The 24,090-nt window shown below is 40.8% G+C and overlaps 1 protein-coding gene across 3 annotated transcripts; it reads right to left on the bottom strand.

Moving 5' to 3' along the window:
• Positions 1-210: 210 nt before the first annotated feature.
• LOC113012185 (sodium/potassium/calcium exchanger 1-like) lies at positions 211-21,091 on the bottom strand. Of its 3 annotated transcripts, XM_026152267.1 has the most exons (11): positions 20,776-21,091; positions 19,051-20,153; positions 16,898-17,065; positions 15,228-15,336; positions 8,997-9,047; positions 7,752-7,829; positions 5,370-5,512; positions 3,143-3,412; positions 2,512-2,601; positions 1,074-1,240; positions 211-708 (listed from the first exon to the last, which is right to left on the bottom strand). In XM_026152267.1, the coding sequence occupies exons 2-11, from the start codon at positions 19,999-20,001 to the stop codon at positions 459-461; spliced, it is 2,277 nt and encodes a 758-aa protein (XP_026008052.1). In that variant the 5' UTR covers positions 20,002-20,153; positions 20,776-21,091; the 3' UTR covers positions 211-458. The 3 variants fall into 3 exon arrangements, with proteins under 3 accessions (XP_026008052.1, XP_026008127.1, XP_026008205.1); XM_026152342.1 differs by lacking the exon at positions 8,997-9,047 and having other exon boundaries at positions 20,776-21,090; XM_026152420.1 differs by lacking the exons at positions 7,752-7,829; positions 8,997-9,047 and having other exon boundaries at positions 20,776-21,087.
• Between the last annotated feature and the right edge of the window lie 2,999 nt (positions 21,092-24,090).

Below are 24,090 nucleotides of genomic sequence, written 5' to 3'. Positions count from 1 at the left end.
TCAATGTATCCCTGCCTGCTGTTTAATCCCACTACTCATACTAAAGCAGTAGGCACCTAGTGGCAGTCTTTGTTCCTGCCAACAGAGGCCACGGTTGGATATCTCATTGTATTTCATACCAAAGACAGTAACATCCTAGCCCTTATTTCATTGAGTGTACATCTCTTTGCACTATATGTTGAATATATTTCACAGAGCTTAGACACTCAGTTAAAAAGGTGGAGGGTAAGACTTTATTATGAGACTGGAGCTGCTGGAAAATGTTGATTAAATGTCATTAAATGTCAGATTAAATATGTAAAACCACATTAAGTGTAGAATTTTCCTTTAATTTAGCATCTAGTGTGTGCCTGATCAGCCTTTTAACATTAGGCTCAGTTCTTTTCTCTAACAGATCCTATATTACAGTATCATTCGTGTGTGGATGTACCAAGCCTTGTGTGACGGTGCTGTTTCCCTCAGATGGAAACAGGGCAGATGAGGACACGATCCTCCAGCAGAACACTCAGGACGAGGAACACAAAGTACAGTACGAACATGGTGAGGCCCAACTTTCGGCTCATCTTCCACCGACAGGCGGCGATGGAGATAATGACAAAGAGGAGCATCAGGAAGAGCAGCACAATGGCGCAGAACAGGCCATTGGAGCTGACCATAACTGGCTCACCGTTGTGGAGCAGGGTGTATATCAACCAAGGGATCGGCAGACTAAAACCAAACAGAACAGAAGCAGAAATCAAGCTATTTACCATCACACCTTCGTAGCCCGTCTGCTACATCTTCCTTTTTTGTTTTTGTAAGAAAATATATTTTGGCCTATTTTAGCATAGCCTCTTGTAACTTTTTGATAGTGATTACAATATTGGCTTATTTGTTTACAACAATGATGCAATTGTTGACTGAAGTACAGGTACAATGGTGGATAAATTAATGCTTTATTCTAGACACAATGGATTCTGGGGGCTTTCTCCATATTATTGTAGGGTCAATACCTTACAATATAAAGCGCCTTAGGCGATTTTTGTGGTTTGGCGCTATGTAAATAAAACTGAATGGAATTAAGAGTGACTCACCCTACAGTGATGTCAAAGATGTTACTCCCCACTGAGCTGGACACTGCCATGTCACCCAAACCCTTCCGGGCCACAATCACACTGGTGATCAGGTCAGGGATAGATGTCCCAGCTGCTAAGATGGTCAGTCCCATGATCTCCTCTGAGATGCCCACAGTTTCACCCACCTGCAAACAGTAAAAGATAAAAACAAGTGTCAGAACGAGTATCCCCAACCTGGCTGTAGTTGGTTGGTAAAACTGCCCAAGTGCCACAAAGTGAGACCAAAATTTTAAACCGTGTGCCCAAATCGGTGACTAATTAACTAGTTAACATTACTCTACATTATTCATTTTTTTCTTCATTTTTCCCCCAACAAAGACTAAATAAAACTCAAATTACAGAAAAACCTAAATAGTCTCTCTCCAAGGATGTCTGTGAAGGTTCTCAGTCATCCAGGTCATCGTAGTCTAAGGAGCTTGGAAAGAAAAGCATCTGGACTTCTTTAAGTTTCCTTAAAGACATGTGGACATAAATGGCTTCTTTCCCTCCTCTTTCAAACCATCTGTCTTCTCTGTCCAAAATGTGAACATTGGCATCCACGAAAGAGTGACCTTTGCCATTTAGATGGAGATGAACTGCTGAGTCTTGTCCCGTGGAAGTGGCTCTTCTATGTTGTGCCATGCGTGTAGGAAGTGATTGTTTGGTCTCTCCAATGTAGAGGTCTGAGCATTCCTCACTATACTGTACAGCATACACTACGTTGTTAAGTTTGTGTTTGGGAGTTTGTCTTTGGGATGAACCAGTTTTCGTCTCAGTGTGTGGCTGGGTCTGAAGTACACTGGGAGAGGAGTCTCTCTGTCTTTCTGTGCACCCCTGGACCTCTTGTAGTAATGCTGCTTTAAAAAAACAAAAACAAAAACACTCACTGGAAGTCTCATTTTGTCCAATTTTATTCTGAGGCTGCCATTTCAAGAGGCCAGAACCCAGAGAACAAACAGCATTATGGAAAAGCCCATAATCTCCCAATTTAAACCAATTTTTAAAAATCATGGGGTTGTGCACTGTGCATTCATGCCTGAGGATCAGGCTGTAAATTCCACTATAATGTCCAGAAGAGCGAGAACTTTCATAGCCCAGACCTCAACTGCGGTGCAAGCACAATGAGATGACCTTTAAGGAGAAATTGGGCAAAATTATGTTTTTTTCTTGCACAAGGTAAAACGAGACAAATAAAAGACAAAACTTTCTATAAAACTAGGACAGTCTCACTGTCTCTATGTTATGCTCTCACTATCTTTATGTTAAACTAACCGCACTAACTGCAGAAGCATCACCTGAAAGTATCATTGACATCACTCAGGGCCGACTACTCTGAGACATGTAGGAAAGTAGTCTGCCAGGGTCCTTATCAGTGTGAATAAAAGACCAACATAACATGTGTTAAGACTCCACCAACCTGATGAGCCCACCACACCATCAGGTAGGAGAAAGCACCAATCCAGATGATGGAGCCTATGAAGGTGATGGCAAAGTATCTCCTGGATGCCTGAAAAGCACCAGAGCCATTCACATTACATGTTCAAAAACATTATGACACCTGGGAACAGAGACTTAGATCCTGAAACTACAAAAAATAAAAAATTAATCCAATGTAATCCATTGTAAATGATAGCATCTGATCCATACAATTCACTCACTGCAGTCGGTTCTATCTGTCTGTTAGCATTCACAGTTTTCTAGATATTTTCAAGTTTTGTGTGTCGGTAGATACCAAAAACAGCTGAAGATGAATTAATTTTGGTGAAAATCAGATCAAAGTAACACCAAATGTGAAAATCAGTAAAAACTTTATATTACCTGTAGGTTAGCTAAGCATTTCACCTTGGCCATTATTGTTAGTGCCCACGGTCAAAATCACATATTGCATGAATATGTCTTAAACTATCAAGTTTGTACAGCTTACAGAAGCCAAGTTTTCAGCCAATTCTGTTCCAATCCCATGGGTAAAGATAATAAAATACATCATTTTAGTATGTAAAGCTTTAAGGTCATAGGTCATAATGATAATGATGATGAGGGCTGTTCACCAGGTTGCGGACATCAGGCAGGGTGAGCCACAGCGGGAACACGATGGGCAGCAGGAACAGATATGTCGCCTGCTTGCGCCTGGTTTCAGGCCACCCTAAAGACAATGGTTGGTTCTCCTCCTCCTCTTCTTCCTCCTTTTCTTCTTCCTCCTTGTCTTCATTGTCGCCATCATCTTCACTCTCGCTCGAGTCGCTGCTTTCTTCGTCACCACTCTCATCCTCAGCGCTGCCCTCAGAGCCCCCTGATCCACCTGCTGATGCTGCTGCTGCCTGTAGGAGAAGGAACAGAGTGAGTCAAACCCCCTGACTCACTGCACACAACGAAGCGGGAACCACATAAAAGATGCATTAGATTTATTATTTAGTATTTAATATTTCAGGGCTGGTTTTGGTCTTGGTGAATTGATGATTTTACATGAGAATTTTTTTAGGTACATTTCACAAATTAGCTGTTTTTTTTTATTATTTGAGGACTTCACTGTTATTTATGTGTATGAACTTGTGACTTTTTGTTTTGAAAGTCTTGAAACGTCCAGTCTTGGATGAGTCTACTTCTACTACCAGTCTACTACTGGTTTATTTTCTAATGAGATTGAGCAATGGAGACCTTTCACCAGCTGATGGTACTGACAGATCTATCTCCTGAGCACAACAGTCCTGGAGGATAAGACAGGGTTTCAGCTCTGGAGCTCTTCCAGTGATCATCATGGCAAATGTGAGCTCACAGTTGATGTGTATCCTGGAGTGCTGCAGCAAGATATTGACACACTCACATTTTCCAGACCCCACTGTGACCGTACATGGTTTCAGTACTTTTGGGCGACAGAGACGTTACTCTGAGTGGTAACAAGAAATGTGAAGGGACTGCACCAGTTACAGCAGCATAATCCTGGACATGTTACAGAGAAGGAACATATCCCTATATTGTCAGAGCTTTACTTATTAAGCCCCCCTTATTATCTTAGCTCTTCACTTTTTTCTTCTATTTAAATTAGCTCTATTTTTATTTTGCGTCTTTTCTTTTTACCTTTGTGAGCTATTTTGCTTTGTGATATTGTATTTACTTCACTGAGCGAGGTTCTTTTAGTTTGTAGTGTTAGTTTGCTTATAACACAGTAATTTCCCAACTTTTAGGATAGATTAAGTATATCTTACTTTGTTATTTGTTAATATCTTACTATAATACTTTGTTAATATTCTGCAACATTACTGCCACTCCTTTTTAATTTTTTTATGTATACATGAACAATAAATTAACAAAAAGTATAAGCTAGTGTGCTTGTGTTAGGCCCTCCATCGTTCTTCAACACTGCATGTTATCCAACCTCCTCACAGCCTTGTTCACAGCTTCTGGCTTTGGCGATGTGGTTTTCAAAAAGTGCTGGCAGCTGATATATACAGGCCTCCATGCAAAGTGTGATCTGAGGTCAGTATGCCAGAAAACTGAGGTGACACTAAACTGACAGAAAGCAACTTGTGTGGGTGTTAACGGTTACCTTCATTTCTCAATTGATGTGTTTGTTAAAGATTATACATTCTTGTCATTTTCAAGCTTTATTTTGAACTGTACCACATAACCAAAATGTAATATGTTAGGAAAGAAGAACACATACTAGAAACAAATATGAAGCAAGCCAAAACCTCTTAAATTAGTTTGAAAATGTGCAGATTGAAGCCAACGCTCTTACCATCTTTCCTTCAATTTTACTAATACACCATGTGCTTAAGTATATTCCTTGGGTGCATTTTCAAAATACATTATGCCAGGAATAATTAGAGGCCAATTTAAAATCTGAAGATTCAAAATCAAGTAAGAAACATAGTTAAAGTCATAGCTTTCTGTCTCCAGGTCTGTTGAAAAGATAAAGAAGCAGAAATATGAATTTGAAGCTAATCTATTCAAATCTAGGGAGACAGTAATGCCATCTTCACATGCTCATCACGCCTGTTATTTCCCAGGCTTCACATTGCAATTAACATCTGACTGCATTCCAGTGCTTCGCAATTCGCATGGAGGATACAGATGCTGCTAGGTTTTCATCAGTTTCCTTGACAACTTAACTAGTTTCTTTTGGCAACATGACAACAGCTAAAGAAACACGTGCGTTCATATTAAGATGAGACGTGTATTATCACGACTTTTAAAACTATAGGATCAAAGTTGTTAAAATCTCCACTTTCCTCACTTCTGTGGCAAACTGCACAGTGAGCTGAAATCTTCTCGTACCTTCGATTCGTCCGGTTGGTCAGATGTTTCCTGAGTTGTCTCTTCTGCCTTTGGAGGCTGTGAGGTGGACGGCTCAGCAGTAGCTGCTCCCTCTGATGCACCGGCAGCAGCTGGCTGCTCAGACTTTGGCTTTTGATCTGGATCTTAAAAAAGAGGAAAACCACACGGAGTAATATAGATAAAAATATGAATTTTAACCTGCTTTTCAAACACTGCAGATTTTAAATATCCCATAGCCATTTTAGATAAAACAGTTTCACTGCATCTTTTTACAAACAGGACACATCAACCTCACTTAAATGTTTAGTGACTTTATGCTTTTACTTTGACCTTTTCACTGTCTTCTTTGTCTACCTGCCACTCTGACTTTTCCTTTGATTTTATTTTGAAAGGGCAAAGATGTCTTTTAGTTTGTTCTTTGTATGCAGCAGTGTTTCCCCATATCTAACTGAACACAACTGAACAGAGTCACTTTTGGATGATGTAATAACCCTGCTGGTTTGTGTTATGGTCACCATTTTAAATCCATCACTTCAGACTGATGACTCCTCACCTTATATCAGCTAAAGTACTTTGCAGTTAGGTGATTAAAAATTCAGGTGAATTTGAATTTCCAAGCAAGTTTGCTGTATTAAAGAATTTGGAAAACTTCCGCTCACACTTATTTTTAAACGTATCTAAATATTAGAGAACTGCAGCTAATTTCACACTTAGCGAAGATAAATCACAAATTTAATGTTACACTGACAAATTATTCTGCTCTAGAGGCCAGTATGAAGTGGCAGTGGGAGTGATTGGAGTGTCTGGCAATAAACATGCTCTACTAAAGGCGGGGAAGAGAGTCACATGCACACTCATATGCATGTTAATCCTCAGGGCTCATTGATTCGGTCTTGTCGAGGCCTCTCCAGGTTCCTCACAGCCCCACTTTGCTGTGCACCTCAGACTGTCAAGCAACTCCTTACTCCACACTATGACGCACAAACATATGAACTGAGTCTGAAGAACAACCTCCTTCAAACCCCAAAACTGTCTCTGATTACTGATAGAAGACCATGTGCATATGTGCACTCGCAATATCACAATAAATGTCAAAGCACAAGTCACTACAATATTAATCAACAGTACAACTATTAAAATAATAACTTTCTTCATCTGAATATTCACACAATTAATTACAAATTAAACATCCTTTGGATCCTTTTATGCAGCCTGATATTAACTTTTTAAATTAGAAGATGAGAATAAATTTAATCCAATTTCTTTGTCTCATGCACAGCTCCTCCTACAGGAGCTGCTCAGCTCAAGTAACCAAAGCCATGAAGCTCCCAGAGCACAGTGTTTGTGCTGATGTTAATACCAGAGGAGGTTTGGAATTCTGAAGTTAGTGAATGAGCAGAGTGTTTGTGACTTTTACACATGCACTTGATGACCCCGCTCTGTAACTTTACATCATCTATTTCCAGGTTCAAACTCTTCTTCGGTTCCTAAACAAGCACTGTGACAACAATGAGATTTTATCTTCAATAAAAATGATCAGCATCACTGCTATCCCAGCTGTTACAATAAAGTTTAACATCACGGCATTCCTGAAAAAGATGATTTATGAGGTTTAATTGACTCAGAAGCAGTAAGTTAGAGTGCTGGTTTCCATCTAAAGACCTGGAAGCAGGGTCTATACTTTATCACTTGACAAGCAGATGGTATTGCTTACAGCTGATCGTGGAATATCTAGGAGGGAAGAAATTTCACAAAGAGAGTTTTTGCTGTGGAGGTACCCTATTAAAACACCAGGCTCATATTCTGTAAGCTCTTTAGAAAGATCCATTCTTTCACCCGTTTGAGCTAATAGCACAAAAAATGGGAAAAGTAAACTGAGCCTAATGCCAAAACATATTTAAAGTCATTTTCAATACAATGGAGTACAAAATACATAAAAACAAAACCAAAAAACACAATATGGATTATAGAGGGAGATATTTTGATATTTGATTTTTACCATCATACTGAGACTAAATTTTATCCCATGTGATTTAAAATATGATTTTATTTTTTTTTATCTCAGTCTTTATGCAAAACTGGGCTAACACACATCACAAGCGTACCTCTCAGACAGATGCCAAAAAATAACTGATATGTGTTCTGTACTGTTGCATTACAATACAAAATTACGCAATGTTATGACAGAGGATTGTAGGTAAAAATGGCCAGAGAAATACAAGCGCTTCAACATATAAATCAGATGTTGTTGGAAATCCGGGTTATGTTTCGAAATCATGTAACAAAACTATGCATTTAGTCAAACAAAATACTGATGGCACTGGAACACACCCACAGGAAGTATGCTTTCAGGAAAGGCGTTTCATCGCACAAACGACTCACCTTCGCTGCAGCGGTGATGGGACTTGCTCTGCAGTTTGCCCGTCATCGGGACATTCATAGGCTTTACTTTGTTCTTCGCTGCAGTTAAAAGAATCATTGCTCAAACAAATCTCATGTGAAGCCTGTTCTTCTACAACCAGCTTTAACAATAACATGACCTGATAAACACACACTGACCAGCATTTAGGAGTAAAGATCCAATCCAATCCAGTGCAAACGTGAGAACAGGTACAATTACTGGTACCTATGCTAAAATGTGAACCTTACTTACGACTCATTTGAAGCTGTTTATCACCACCAAGCTTTTATCTACTCTAGAGCCTGACTAAGATAAGATTTTTCAGGCCAATACAGATATCTGATTATTTACCATTCCAATGTTCCCAGTCTTTAAGGACATTTTTTTGTTTGTTTGTAATTTATTGTTTACATTCCACATGCCTTGGCTTGGTTTATGTGGTTGTTGGGTTTATACTGTTATGGAAGTTGAAGAGTGCCCTCTGGTGGAACATCAGCGCTCATAAGTCCTACCAGAAGTAACCCTTGAAACTCCTGTTTCTGTCTGTGAAGGTTCTCAGTCATCCAGGTCATCGTAGTCACAGGAGCTTCTGTACTGTGCAATTTCTGTCAAATTTCAGGCCCCCCCAAAATGACTGGGTGTGCTTCAGAAGTTAGTCAGGGTAGTCTTTGCCTATGCAGCTACCCTTGGAAAAACCTGGAAACTATTCTAAGATTGTCAAACCATGTATTTATTGATACACACTGCAGCGTCCAATAAATGTGATTTTTATTAATTGGACCCCAAAAAGTTGTTTGTGTTCATTTTCTCAGTGGGAGAAATGTTTCCTCATTCATCCAAGTGATTTCTTCAGTTTCAGCTGACTGCGGGTTTCCCCTACCTTATAAACAGTACATTTGCATAATGACTGAACCCAGCAACAATGGGCTGTGAGGTCAGTTTCTTGATCAATAATATGCAAATTGTCTAATACATAATATCAGCCAATGACACTAGTCTACAGATAAATTAGTCATGTTCTTTACAAACAGCCAGAGTGTGCCAAAAGGTCAACGATTCTCACAGCTTTCTGACGGACACACAAACATGCAACCATCCAATGCATGCATAGCGGTCAAAAATGTGTTCTGTAATAGCAGACCAGACTGAACACAACAGCAACAACAACAACCACAAGAACAACTAGTGCAGAAACAACACAACAGCAATGATGTTTTTCACCTTACCTTTCCTCTGTACTGGCCCCTCCCCTCTAACATCACCATTAAAAGATGTTTCTGATTGGCAGACATTCACAACACACATTATCAGTCTGACTCCTTAATTACTTTTTTCTTTTTGACATCAAAGGTGAAAAATTAGCTCATTCTCCAAACCGCGACACAAAAACACCCACATATTCTTGGTATGCACATACTGTCTGTGTGAATAGGTATTGGTTAAAACAGCTGAGACCTGCTGAAGCCTGGATATGACCTCTGTGGTTTCCTGTGGTATCTGCCTAACTTAGATTGGGTTAGATGGACCTGCTGACATGATATGTCGGAGTCATCTGGAGTCATCTCCAACTCAGTGGCTAATCCATTCCTGGCCTTGAGCCCCACTGTTGTTCTAAACATTATTCTGTTCAGCGGTGAATTGTCTCGTATGTCAGGTTTGTATTAGCCAGGCTAACAGATGAGGACCAAAAGTTTAACATGCCCATGTTGAGTGACTGTGATGAGTTCCAGAAAGTTTGACTTCAAAACATAGATAAGCAACACAACTAAGCAGGAAATCTGAAGTTTGATCCACAAACAAATACACAAAAAAATTAAAGACAACAAACGCTTCAAACCAGGCAACAACTTTTTGTAACTCTTACCTCTTCTGACTTTTCTGGGGCCAGGGGTTTTAACGGCCCCTCTAAGAACTGCTTCTACGATGGAAACCACAGACATGGTTGTAACTTCAGGGCCAGAGAAAGGCGTTCAGAAGCGGAGACAGGGACTGCTGCAGAGAGGCCAAGTACAGGTTCACTAAAGAAGTGGACATTGCTAAACATCAGCACTCTGAGAAGATGCAGCAGCAGATCTCAGAGAATGACTCGGCCTCTGTGTGGAAAGGTTTTAGGAATATCACCAACTACAAGCCTAAAACCCTCCACTCCACTGATGACTTGCTCTTGGCCAACACCCTTAACGACTTTTACTGCCGTTTTGACGAGCCATCAGGCAGCCTTCACACCTCCAACGGCCCCAACAATAGAGGCAATTTGGACACTAATTCCCCCACCTCTCCCCCCCCTCCATAGAGCCATCACCACCTTCAAACTGTTCACCTACAACACCCCCTCCTCACCCCACACATAATAGGATTTCACACCACCTCTTCCCACCACAACTCTTCATATTCATGAAGCAGATGTGAGGAAGCAGTTTAAGAGTCTGAATGCTCGAAAAGCTCCCGGCCCAGACGGTGTGTCTCCTGCCACCCTCAGACACTGTGCAAACGAGCTGGCCCCAGTGTTTTCTGGCATTTTCAACTCCTCACTGCAGGCATGTCATGTGCCTGCCTGCTTCAAGTCCTCTACCATAATCCCTGTCCCCAAGAAACCTAGGATCACTGGACTAAATGACTACAGACCCGTGGCTCTGACATCTGTGGTCATGAAGTCATTTGAGCGCCTAGTTCTCTCCCATCTCAAGACCCTCACGGCCCCCCTCCTGGACCCCCTGCAGTTTGCATACAGAGCCAACAGGTCTGTAGATGATGCCATCAACATGGCCCTACACTTCATCCTGCAGCATCTGGACTCCCCAGGAACCTACGCCAGGATCCTGTTTGTGGACTTCAGCTCTGCCTTCAACACCATCCTTCCAGACCATCTCCAAGGCAAGCTTTCCCAGATGAATGTGCCTGATCCCATCTGCCGGTGGATCACTGACTTCCTGACGGACAGGAAGCAGCATGTGAGGCTGGGAAAGAATGTCTCGGACTCCCGGACCATCAGCACCGGCTCCCCTCAGGGCTGTGTTCTTTCTCCTCTGCTCTTCTCCCTGTACACCAACTGCTGCACCTCCACCCACCAGTCTGTCAAGCTAATCAAGTTTGCAGATGACACCACCGTTATTGGGCTCATCTCGGACGGGGATGAGTCTGCCTACAGGAGGGAGGTTGAACGTCTGGTGTCTTGGTGCAGCCACAACAACCTGGTGCTGAATGCCCAGAAGACAGTGGAGATTATTGTGGACTTCAGGAAGCACACAGCCCCACTCCCCCCCATCATCCTGACTGACACCCCCATCACCTCTGTGGACTCATTCCGCTTCCTGGGTACCACCATCACTCAGGACCTGAAGTGGGAGCCCACCATCACCTCCGTCATCAAGAAAGCCCAGCAGAGGATGTACTTCCTGAGGCAGCTGAAGAAATTCAACCTGCCAACACGGACAATGATGCAATTCTACACCGCAATCATCGAGTCCATCCTCACCTCCTCCATCACCGTGTGGTACGCTGGAGCCACTATCAGGGACAAACAGAGACTGCAGCGTGTTGTGCGCTCTGCTGAGAAGGTGATTGGCTGCAGACTCCCATCTCTGCAGGACCTGTACACCTCCAGGACACTGCGGCGTGCAGCTCGGATCTCAGCTGACCCTTCTCACCCTGGATACAGTCTGTTTGACCTGCTCCCCTCAGGCAGGAGGCTCCGGTCCATTCGCACCAGAACCTCTCGCCATAAGAACAGTTTCTTCCCCTCTGCTGTTGGACACATGAACAATAAACGTACGACTGTTCCCACCACTAACACATGACCCTACGCTGTGTTCACTGCATCATTCCATGTTTTGGCACTGATCACCACCTGCACCCATGTATATATCTTTCTACGTAGCACTTTTAATTCTTATTCTCATGTATATATCTCATGTATATCTCATGCATATATCTTTCTACGTAGCACTTTTAATTCTTATTCTTACTTTTATTTTTTCACGTCTATTTAAGCGCAATTTATGACAGTATGTTTGCACTGAAGCACCGCAGCAATTTCCTAATGTTGTAAACCTGCTCAACATTTGGCAATAAAACCCTTTCTGATTCTGATTCTGATTTCAATTTGACTGACAGTTTTCAGGTTCATGGTGCAGTAAATGTTTCATAGTAACAAAAATAATATCTCTGCATGGTAGTAACAGGCTCAGGTTAAACGCTGTCACACATAACTGCTTATCAAAAAACAGTTTGAGCTGGTCTCAAAATAACTGGCAACTTGTGAGCATTTTAGAAGTCAGAATTAGAGTCACATTCATTTTCCTTTTACAGCTGAGTACACCGCATAAAGATTGGCTAAAATTTGCAAGACTGCAAACTTGGAAATGTAATGTGTGTGTTTTACAATTTATTTTTGTAATTCATAAAGTAAGTATCATTTTTTATTGGTTTGAACTATTCTAAAGATACATTGATTTTATTAAATTCTTAATAATCAATCAATACACTACTTTATTTCAGTTTTACACACATATACATTATTATATAGAGTATTATACTGTACTTATACTCAATGTTCCCTCTAAGCTGCGCGCGTGCGCAATTGCGCACTGCTGGCACGGTGTTTTAGCTAGCAAAGTGGCATGGCTGATGTGGAGTGAAGCCACGTTAATGACAACGTGTACAACCATTGGAGATGTGAGCAGGACAGACGGGACAATTGACGGAAAAAGTGTGGACTTTATACCAGTTTTTAAATTGTGTTGATAGGCCACATTAAACCAGAATTATGATAAAAAAATATGTGCAATGTTTGGTTTTCTTCCTGAATACTATCGTGGTTTATATTTACTGCATCAAATTTGATGCAGAACAGCTGATTGTTCTGTAAATAGTTTGAAATGTTTATTTTAAAAAACGCTTTGGCTGCATTTTTAGGTAAACGGCTGCAAAAAACTTGTTGTTTGCATAACTCAGTTACTTTTTTTGAAGAAGTAACTATGTAATTAATTGCCCAACATTATATACTGTATTTTGCAGACAGAGTTACAGGACTCTCTCCCAGACCACAGACTCATACTAATAATACAAGTCAGAGCTTTACAAAAAAAAAAAGAAAGAAGAAAGTTGTTTTTTCAGAATTGGAGTTCAAGTTATTTTTTACTTCCAATAGTGTTAACATACTACACAGGTCATGAACAAGATTTTTTTACATTTTCATTGTAAGTGGGCTAAAGCAGTTAATTAAAAGTAGTCTAACATAAATGTAAATGCTGTAATTTGATTATTTTAATAAACCATGTGACTTGGATCGATTCCATGCTGGCGTGACCACAGTGCACACATCTGCTGTTGCTCACAGTGGTCCAAGGGACCGCTCAGGGAGTTTGTGCGTTCGCTCAGACACATGAAAAATTAGAGGGAACATTGCTTGTACTATGCTAAGAAAATGGAAGACATCATTCATGGGTTTTCCTCTTCTGCTAATATAATTGTAATCGGTATACATAAAGGTTGATTAAGGGTCTGAAGTTTGATCCATGCAACTGCCATGCCTTGTCAAGTTTTCTTACATTGTCCAATTCTGTCATTGCAAATTTGGTGACATTGTTAGCAAGAATACTTTAAATCAGATGCCCTGCAGTCATTGTCCACACTGTAACAGACAGCCTTGTGAGGAACATTAGAAGCCACAAACTCAAGTCAAATCCTGGAAAGTAAGAAAGTCTAGCTACAACCTGACAGTCCAAAAACGTCTTCTTTGATGTGTAACTTTTTGTGTGGCATTACTATTGTGGAATTATTATAATTTAACTTTTTAATCCTCCAGGAACGCTGTCCTTAATATTGTTTAAATTTAACAAAAGAATGAAAAAAATCAATTAAATACCACTCCCTAATACAGCAGAAGTTTCTGAATTAGAAAGATGTAACTTCACATTGTTCTGATGTAGTGAATGAAACCTAATAGATCAGCTGAAATAACGGATAAGTCAGATTCCTTTATGTCGGACCAAAGCCTTCTCTTCTGCTGTCAGCACAAATACAGAAATACACTGCAGCACACTTGCTGCACTGAAACCAGTTGCTCCACAAATGAACTGTATGCAAAAAATCACGGGTCTATTTATCTGGAAATCACTCATGTTTAGGGTTAGGGTTGCGTACTGCAGTCCAGCTGCAAGGAGCCGGTCTCTGCTTCCACAGAGATAAAGCGCTCGGCTTGCTAGCATGCTGGCTCTTATCCAGCTTTTATTACCCTGTATTGAAAAGCTGATTAAGGATCAACAGTGGCTCAGTGCTTTGAGTTAGGGAACAGCACACCGGTGAGTTCGAGGACAGACTGAAGGTCGTTGCGGTTCATCACGCGACACTGACTCAGAGAAAGGGACAGGAGGGATACAGCTGAGTCACTGGCAACTTTGCAACAAGCTGGAACATTTAATCGATCAACAGGATTTCACTTGGTTTTTTATTTATTATTTTTAATTACAGTCCATGAGCGAGTGTGAGAAGACTTTGCTTTGGTCATTAAGCACCACTTTCCTTCATTTCCTTCATTAATTACAGCTTTTTTTTCTTATGCATGATAATGATTTATTTAAGCCTTCTAAGCATTTATAAGAAGCTTATAGGCCTTTAATAAATGTCAAGAAAACTGTAAAGAAGCTGTAAGCAGATTTAACTATTTGTTAATTAATTTAACTTCTCCTGAATGGAAGGTGCAGCATCAGGTACAGAAGTAAGAAAAAATATTAAATCTAATTACAGACAAATTTATTAGGGAACTGATAATGAAAGTAATCATTAGTGAGGTCCTGCTGTCTCCAACGGATGATCTGATATCCTCGTGTTGGTGTTGTTCCCAGACCATCATGAAAATGTTGTTTCAGGTTCAACATTGCAAGTGACCAATCACATTGTTGTGACGTTATTATTCGTTATTCCAAGCCATTCGTGCATTTATGAAATTCCAATGTTGCAAGGACAATATCAATTCTGCTTACTGTTTATTAAAGGGTTACGGTTAGGGTTAGGGTCAGGGTCCGTTGATCGGCGGACAGAGGCGGTTTCACGCAGCTTAAGTACAGTTTTTTGTTTTACGCCGGTTTTTCCCGAAGTCGCAAAGGTATGATGTCACAACATTCTGATTGGTCACTTGCAATGTTGATCCTGGAACAACATTTAGTATGATGATCTGGGAACAACACCAACACGAGGATATCAGATCAACCGTCTCCAACATCTTGCATCTTGTTTACTTATGTTAAAATGGTAAAATACTTCATCACAGAAAGTCCTTTAAAATTAAGGATCAAATTGTAGCTAAATAATGAGGTTAGAACTTTGACATTTACACATACATATTTGGTTGTTGACCCAAATATGTATGTTGAACCAGTTTTTAATGAGCACTGTGCATTTTTAATTTCTAATTTTGCTGCAGACGTGATATTATCACCCGAGAAAACATTGGTTACCTTCTCCCAGAGGGTCCAATGTGTGAATCATCAGCTGGAAGATGGTGCTCCGAAGCGAGGTGTTGTGTAGGGAGGCTGAGCTGCCTCCTCGCTGCAGGGCTGGACGCACCTACAGGACAACAGGCACCTAGTCAGAACTAAAGCATTTAACCTTAGGGAACCTTTAATAATACTAACCAGTGCAGACCAGTGAGAATCAAAAAGGTGTTTTGCTTTTGTTAGAGCAGCCATTTTGACAAGGTATTGCAAGGAGAAAAACGGGTATAATTAATAACGTCAACTATGGCTATGATCCAGTTAGAGGAACCAGGGTCCTGGTACTACACATAAATGGAATGGGTTTAAAACATTAAATACAACAGGACTGTAAATGACACCTGAGCGTACCCTACACTGACATGCCAAAATGGCTGGCATGAAATGGGTAACAATTATTGTCAAATGTTACAGGCTAACACTGTCATCTCACTCTAGAGTTTTATTGCTGAAAACAATAATAAAGGTAACAATATGTACAGGCTGTTTTGCCAATGTCACTATCTTGCCTTGTGATAAACACCTTTAAGAATTGGACAATAAAAACAAAAGGGAGAGAAGGACTAGTGCCTGATGGACCTCGATATCTACCCCAAAAATCAAATAACAAACTGTCTCATCAGATGACTTCTGACTTTTGTTTCAAACGTTGAAGGGCCAAAAACAGTCAATGAAAGTGTGAGGAACAGATTAACCAACATGTTTCTCTGCTTTAACGCAAGATGCTAACATTAGCATGTCCAGCTAACTAGCTTACCATAGTAGCAAGCCAGGCCAAGTAAGTCTGATAATTTTAATTTGTGTAAATTCAAGTAACAAGTTCACTAGGTTATTAATTATTAAAGAACTTATGCTATTATATCAGAGTTTGTGTGTATGCTAACAATACATATACATATAAAATAAACCAAACCTACAGATTTTAAAAGTAAATCTAACACTTAAATGCTACTACAACAGCTACAACAGGAAGAGCCTTACACTCCTTGTGTAGATAAAATATCTGCTGATCCTTTACGATCTTATTCCATTATGAGCTGATGCATCCCTCCATTAATTCATCTGAAAGTAAATATTAATTTTTGCTTTGAAATTAAGGAAGTCACACTACAGTTTAACTGGAGATTTAGCCAACAAATAACATAAGCTTTATATAAAAGCTTTAAGGGCCATTGTGGCATCACCCAGTTGTCCCATTACCATATTAGTGTTTCCAGGCCAGATTGAAGTGATGGAGTGGCCAAGGAACACTGCATGCTTATGTGGTATTGACTTTTTTTTCACAGCATGGGGTCACTAACAAGCTAGTCTGTTTTGTCATCTTTTTGGACTGTAATTTAAACCATAATTTACAAATTGAACATCATTTTATATTCAGTAAGAACTGAAAATAATGACTGACACCATAAACTCAACATTTAAGTGCTTACTGATGTCCTTTAAAAAGTGATCATTAGAGTTGTTTTGCCAGACATCTATATAACTGGACATCCTTTTTTGCAACTGGGGAGTTCACCCTCTACTGGCCAATAGAAAGACTAGATTTAAGTATTTCACTGTATTTAATTTTTCAGAGCTGGGGCTTTGTTAATCCTTCATATGGTCTAAACCAACAAAAGGTTTGTTTTTCAAACCTTGAGTCTTGTCTTGTCATCTTGTGAGTCTGGCAGCAGTTTGCTGCTTTGAGGGCTGCTTGGAGGTTGTACAGGTTCTGGTTTGGATTTTTCTTCAACTTTTGGCGCAGCAACTGGAGCAGCTGGAGCAGCAGCAGCAGGTGGTGGAGGTGGTGGTGCTTCACTTTCCTATAGTGAGGCAGTTTAACAGCAGTTCAGGTTACCAGTAGTTCGAGTTACCTCACACGTATACATTCAAGCATATGAACAGCGGAGATTGCTTTGGCGTTTTGATTGGTCTGTATTTGCATGTGTTATTGCTCTTAATTGGTTCTGTGAAGCACTTTGACATACCTCTGGTTTTTAAATGTGCTATATAAATAACATTGTATTGTATTGTAATGTACTGTAGAAACTCAGTCTAAACTCAGTCATAGGAGTAGACATGCAAAGTGATGAATTGACATGGTTCCAGCTGTAGTCTTGAGACAGGTCAAGAATTCCAGGTTAATCCTTTACAAAAGACAGTAGTAAGCCCCTAATCTAGTTAAAAGTCCAGCCAGCATGAGTTTTTCACCATCAGCAGAAGAGTAAGTCACAACCCTTAAGCCTTGAGGCTGATCCTTTTTAAATCTCCAGTTTCAACAACTGCATTATTCCTACTGATACACAGCTTCCACGATGAATGCTCCTAAACTGAGCTCCCAAATCTATGTATATATGTGTTTGTGTATGCAACAGGTGATATTAATGTGTTCTATTGATGAAAAGAACAAAAAGAAATGATGGTTGAGCATGTATATAAATGTGAACACCATGTACTGAAATCTGTGAAGAGGTTTTGAATTTCAGCAATTCTGACCCAGCAATGTGGCAACGCATCTCACTGCACTTGGTGTTAATACTGAAGCACATGCTGATTGCAGACATGCTTCAGGCTAATTGGCGAATCTGCTGCGGGCCCTTGAGATATTGTAATGCAGTTCTGCATGTTGATTACGGCCTCAGACATTTGCTGATCTCTCCCAGCAGCAGCGGAGCAGAGAGCTGTTCAGCCTGCAGGAAATGAACCTTTTATTCCTTTGTTTTTAAATTGTAAATGAAATGATGTCTCTATATAGTGGTATTTCAGGGCTTTGACAGAAAGACTGACACTTGCATCACTCCACCCTGTGACGCCCCATCTATGACACCTGGAGTCCTCTCTGTTCAGTACCATCAAAGGATTTTACACAAATACAGTCTTTCACCTGCTCAGAACCACAAATCACTGTCTCTCTTTCAGTGTGTCCGAGCAGGCGGCAGTCCCAACTGTGCGGAGATGAAAGGATAGAAAATATACTGTGTATACTGAAAATAAATGGATAGATAGTATCTCTGGTAACAACTGCTTAGAGAAACATCTGTTTTGGCTGCATCCATCCTTTTATGTTTGATAAATGCGTGATGAATAAAAGAAATTATTTTGTTCTCTTATTGCTGAAGCAAAAATAACTCTAACACCTGTTAACGCTTCATTCTCTCTCCTAATGTCAACAAATCTCATGAAAGAGCCAAACCCAGTGTAGCAATGTACCTCTGCACAGTGACTGACTCCATAAGCCTGTCTGAAGGCAAACCTTTAATCTTTTTTTTCTTTCTTCTATTTATTTTACCTAATTTCATGTTTCATTTCAGTGAATTGTGAGTCTTTGTAGAAATGTGCAGTTATTTATGGATGTTACTTTTTTTCATGCTTTCAACCCCCATCTCTCCTCACAGTGAGCGTGAAGCCATGAACAAAAGAAGATGCTCAAGTTGCTCATGTTGAATATAATTTGACCGAAAGTGCAATAAAAGTGTCACAGCAAGTGTTCATTTGTCTAAATTTAAAGAGCAAAAAACCAAAGTGACCAAGAAAGCCTGGAAGCCTGATGGCAGGTAAGCTAGTCCAAGCAGCACACACACGCACACTGCCTTTTCTGTATTAAAAATGATTTCCAACCAATGTACTGTGTAATTATCATCTGTTAATGAACTATTCAACTAATTAATTATTTTAGCTCAGGAATTAATGATTTCACCTCTAGGCAAGACACAATTCATCAATCAGACCAAGAAATTAAAAGAAAGACAGAAAAAAGGGCAAACTGTAGCCATTGAACACCTGTTTTAAAAAAGGGACCTTTACTGACCTTCTCTGGCTCCTCTGTGGTCCACACCTTAACGATGCTCATGTGTTTGTTAAGCTGGGTCTTGACCGCCTGCTCGATCTGACTGTTGAATTTCATGAAGCTCACATAGCTGATGTAGCCCAGCACCAGCAGGATGCTCTCCCACCACAGGATCATGTTATCCAGGAAGAAGATGATAAGCATGATGAGGTCCAGGATGTAGAAATTCACGTCCCTGAACAGAGGCCACCAGGTCAGGTGCAGCATCTCCCGAGAGAAGATGGCACACATGCCGATCACAAAGAGAATGTTGAAGACGGCTGAGCCCACAATGGTGCCGATACCCACGTTGCTGTGGGAGATGAAGACCCCAATCAGGGAGGTGAAGAGCTCAGGGGCAGAGCCTCCCGCTGCCATGAATGTGGCCCCAGCCACATCATCTGAGATCTCCAGCTTGTTGGTGATGACTTCCAGCGCAGGGACGAAGAACTCATCGCAGACGATGGCCAGGGCGACAAACATGTAAACCATCCCTACAATGTGCAGGGCCACCCAGCCCTGTTGACGCTGCTCTATCGAGAACAAGTCCTCTGGGTAGTCACCCTTCCTGTGAGGTGGCTGGGTTGGGGGGTAGTGTGGAGTTGCGGTGGTCAGTGGCGGTGGAGTTGGTGGCGGTTTGGGAGGCTGGGGATCTACATAGATACACTGTTCGATATCCGTCCTGTTGACGACTTTCACCAGGGTAGCTTTAGTTTCCTCAGTCTCATTAGACGCTATCAACTCCTGGATGCTGACCTCCACATGTTCATCGCTACCCACCTCCGCTCCATCATCCGTCTGGGCGGAGGCTAGTGGCTGTGACAGCCTGGCCTTCAAAGTCAAGGTGTAGACGAAACACAGCAGCACACCTGAGATAAAGAAGAGGATGCGGCTGCACCTTAGTCTCCTCCTCTGAGGCAAGTATACGTTCATTGTCTCGACTCCAAACAGGAAGTTATGTCAGATGCATTGCTAATCCTTAGTCATGCCTGCGCTCTTATGTGGTGTGAAGAAGCCAACAGCAGACAAAAAAGCACATGTACGCACAAAGTGTGTTTCATCTTCAGCTTTGACCTGTGGAAGGACTGAAAACCAGAAAATACCTACAGCTTAAAATCACATCATGAACACGTGTGTATTTATAATGTCCCCTCTGCTTGCATACTTGCAGATATACTAAGGAAAAGTGTGTTTGTGTGTGTGTGCGCGCGCGCGCGCGTGTATCTATGTGTGTATTTGAGGGTGATAGAGGATGCAGACAGCCACCTGTTACTATGGCTACATAATCACTCAGGCTTTAGCTTCTCACATAATAGGAGTCTATTGAAAACACGTCAAACATGTTAAAGCGGCGAGAAAAAACAGGAGATCCGTCTAAATAAAATCAGTAAATACTGAGATTCCTGCTGATTGTGGCTTAAAGAGCGCACAGAAATTAGCGTGATGAAATCCGCGCGTGCTGTAAATGAAATAATACTAATAATTTATACTGCCAGATGTGCATTAACGTCAACATGTTTTTTAAAAAAACAAAACAAAAAACAAAACATGAAATCTGCGAGTGAAAGACGCGCGTTGGGGTTTAATTGAGGACAGCCCGGATTATAATGCAAGGTCGGTGTACATCATTAATCTACACTCTATCAGCAAAAAGAGCATAAATCGCAGAAAGCAGCGGTGTGAAGAGAGCAAGGACGCGGATCTTACCTGTGCGGCCGGCTGCTCGGCCCCGCGCCGCTGCGGACTGCTCCTCCAGCTGTGCGCAACGGACGCAGAGATGCTGACTCCGGTTTTTGGGGAACTACAAGGGCGCACCGCATGGCAGGGCTTGTACGAGGCTCAGCATAATGCTACTAAGAGGATAAGCAGCCAAACACCTTTCACCTTCCCTCTCACACATGAGGCTGTATCAATACGCCAACATTCAAACTGCTGCTGGGCTCGCAGGTGTAGTTTTGAGGCGAATCCTGAGACTCTGCTGCCTGTTGAATCGATGTAGAATAATGGGGCGTTCAGGGACTTGCACAGGAAGCTGGGTCCTACTTAGGGTGTGGTCAGGTGTTTTAGATAGAGAAACCGATTATTACGTGAAATTCTTATTTGCCTCACAAAGAAGAAAGCGTTATCTAAACATAAATATCCGCTTGGAATGAAACACTGCAAATAAACGCTCAAAATAATTAAACAGATGAAGTTAATAAAGCTTAATATGATTATATTATTAACTTCTGCTGGCTTAAATGCTTTTTAATTTAATTTTTAATCAACGAACTATTGCGCAGATCGGGTAAACAGCACTTAAAAGGATAATTTCACCATTCTCATTTTAATTGTTGTAAGTGTAAGCATACATCTGACGTCATCATCTTAATCCAGTTGGACTAGTAGGAATGCATTAATGTGAGCCTTCAAGCTGATCATAGTATAATATATGCAACTATAACATATCCGAAAAATGATTAAGAAGAACTGCAGAGCAAAAACAAAGAGCAATTAATGAGTGTACCATGGCTGGAATACTCTGAGCTTCCACTAGCAAAGCATGTGGATGTTAGTTAACATATTTAGCATGCTGTGTCATATTAAGTTGTTCTAGGCCCGTTATATTGTAGTTGTTAAGGATGAGTGTCATTCACCTTCTTGTTAGATTAGCAAACATGACACCAAGTGGACAGTGAGACAGTGATTTGAAGACCAACTGTGACAACACAGAGTATGCACAGTGATACTCTGCTCATTGTAACTAATAAAAACTTCTGACATGATCTACAAATTGTTAATACTGTAGTTTTGCGAAGGTACTTTAAATCTTTTTTGCAGAGGCTGAGTTTGAGTGATTGGGGCCGGATAGTGAGGACACTTTTGATCCAGGAGCAGGAGGCAGGGGGAAGCTGAAGGTGGTCCAGTTTGGGACGATCTTCAGAAAAAACAGAAAATTTGTTCAGGGAACAAAAGGTTGTTTGGAAATAATTTTTAAGCTATGTTTTTCTTAATCTTATGGGACAAGTAAATAGAAATTGAAGATTGTTTATATAGCACCAAATCACAACAATTGCTTCAAGGTGCTTTATACTGTAAGTTAAAGACCCTACAATAATATAGAGAATACCCCCTATGAGCATCCAGTTGGCAACAGTGGGAAGGAAAAACTCTCATTAACATCAAGAAACCTTCAGCATAACCAGGCCATTTGCTGCAACCAATTTAAGATATAGAGTATAGAGGACAAAAGACACACTGTGCAAGAGACCCAGAGATGAATAAGAACCAAAGATTAAATGCAGAGTGGTGTATAAACACAGAGAAACTATGTGATGTTGTACACTGACAGACATGAAAAAACTTTTTTTTTTTTAAAACAACATTTAATTAAACTTAGTTGGAATAAATTTTCATAATCTTAACATCATGGTTTTGTTACTGAGTCTGCTGATGTGATTTGTTACTTTAACAAATTACACCAATTACTTTGTTCTGTCTTTTTGTTCAGCTCCTCGTTAACACACAGATGTCACCAGAAAATCACATAGCAGCAACTCATTGCATTTGGGTCAGTCAAGTCAGAATCAGAATGGGGAAGAAAGGAGATTTCAGTGACTCTGAACATGGCATGGTTATTGACACCAGACAGACTGGTCTGAGCATTTCAGAAATTGCTGATCTGCTGGGAACACAACCACCTCTAGAGTTTACAGTGAATGGTCCGAAAAATGGGAAAAAATTGAGTGGGCAGTTCTCTGGGTGAAAATGCCTTGTAGGGTTCAGGGGAGAAGGACTGTGTTGCTGTTTGCTGATAGGCAATGACGAATAAAATAACCATTCATTATGATGTTTGCAGAGGAGCAGCTCTGAAGAAACAAAACAGCGAACCTTGAAGCAACAAAAGGCCACACTGGGTGCCACTGCTGCCAGCTAAGAACAGAAAACGGAGGCAATAATTGCCACAAGCTCACCAAAATTAGACAACAGGAGACTGGAAAATTGTTTCCTGGTGTGATGAGTCTCAATTTCTGCTGGGACATACAGATGGTAGGCATGAATGAGCATCGATTAAACACCACAGGCTTACTGAGTTTTGTTGTTGAGCGTGTGTGCCCATCTTCTGATGGCTGCTTCCAGAAGGATAACACGCTGACGCTGAAATAATCTCAAACTGTTTTTTGAATATGACAGTGAGTTTATTGCACTCAGGTGGCCTCATCAAATCTCAGTCCAACAGAACTTTGAGATGTGGTGGAACTGAAGATGGACGTGCAGCCAGCAGATGCTGTCATGTCAATATGAACCAAAATGTCTGAGAATGTTTCCAGACCCTTGTTGAATCTATACCACAAAGAATTAAAGCAGTTCTGAAAGCAAACGTGTGTCAAACCTAGTACTGGCAAGATGTACCCAACACTACAAGTATACCTGCCCGGTGAGTGTATACTGTCAATGGTGGATGCTCATATTAAACACAGACTAATTTTCAACATATGTCAAAAGTAATCTATGTGAGCCAAAAGCTTGGGTTTTACACTGCTCTAAATACACTTTCCAACATTTCTTTCTTTCTCCTATTGGCTCTGTATGATCTCAGTGAGAGCATATATCCTGTGCTCTCAAGATGAAGCACAGAAGCAAACAACCAACCAACCTTTATTTGTCACATACACAATCATACAGAGTACAACATGTAGTGAAATGCTCGTGTCTGAGCTGCAGACAGGCTGCAGACGTAGCTGCGCCATTCCAGGGCTTGGTTTTTAGCATGGAGGCGTCTAGCCAGGACCCTTACTGGATACCAGGGTCTACCACAACCCTACTGATGGTTCAAACTGTTCTGTTTGTAAGGGGACAATCAGGTGAATTTTGTCTCAAAGGTACAGGAAGGAAGTTGAAACAACCAATATGGCCAAATATAAAATAAAACACGTTTTTTTTTAACCTGGAAAGGAAGTTTAACCGTTAAGGATTAACAAGTCTCTGCATGTCCTGAAGAAAGTCAGAACACAAAATACTCTCCAAAATGTGACATGACAA

Source organism: Astatotilapia calliptera, chromosome 1, assembly GCF_900246225.1.
Source record: "Astatotilapia calliptera chromosome 1, fAstCal1.2, whole genome shotgun sequence".
In the NCBI taxonomy this organism is placed as follows: domain Eukaryota; kingdom Metazoa; phylum Chordata; class Actinopteri; order Cichliformes; family Cichlidae; genus Astatotilapia; species Astatotilapia calliptera.
Note: the sequence above shows the minus strand (reverse complement) of the source record. Positions and strands in the feature narration are given on the sequence as shown.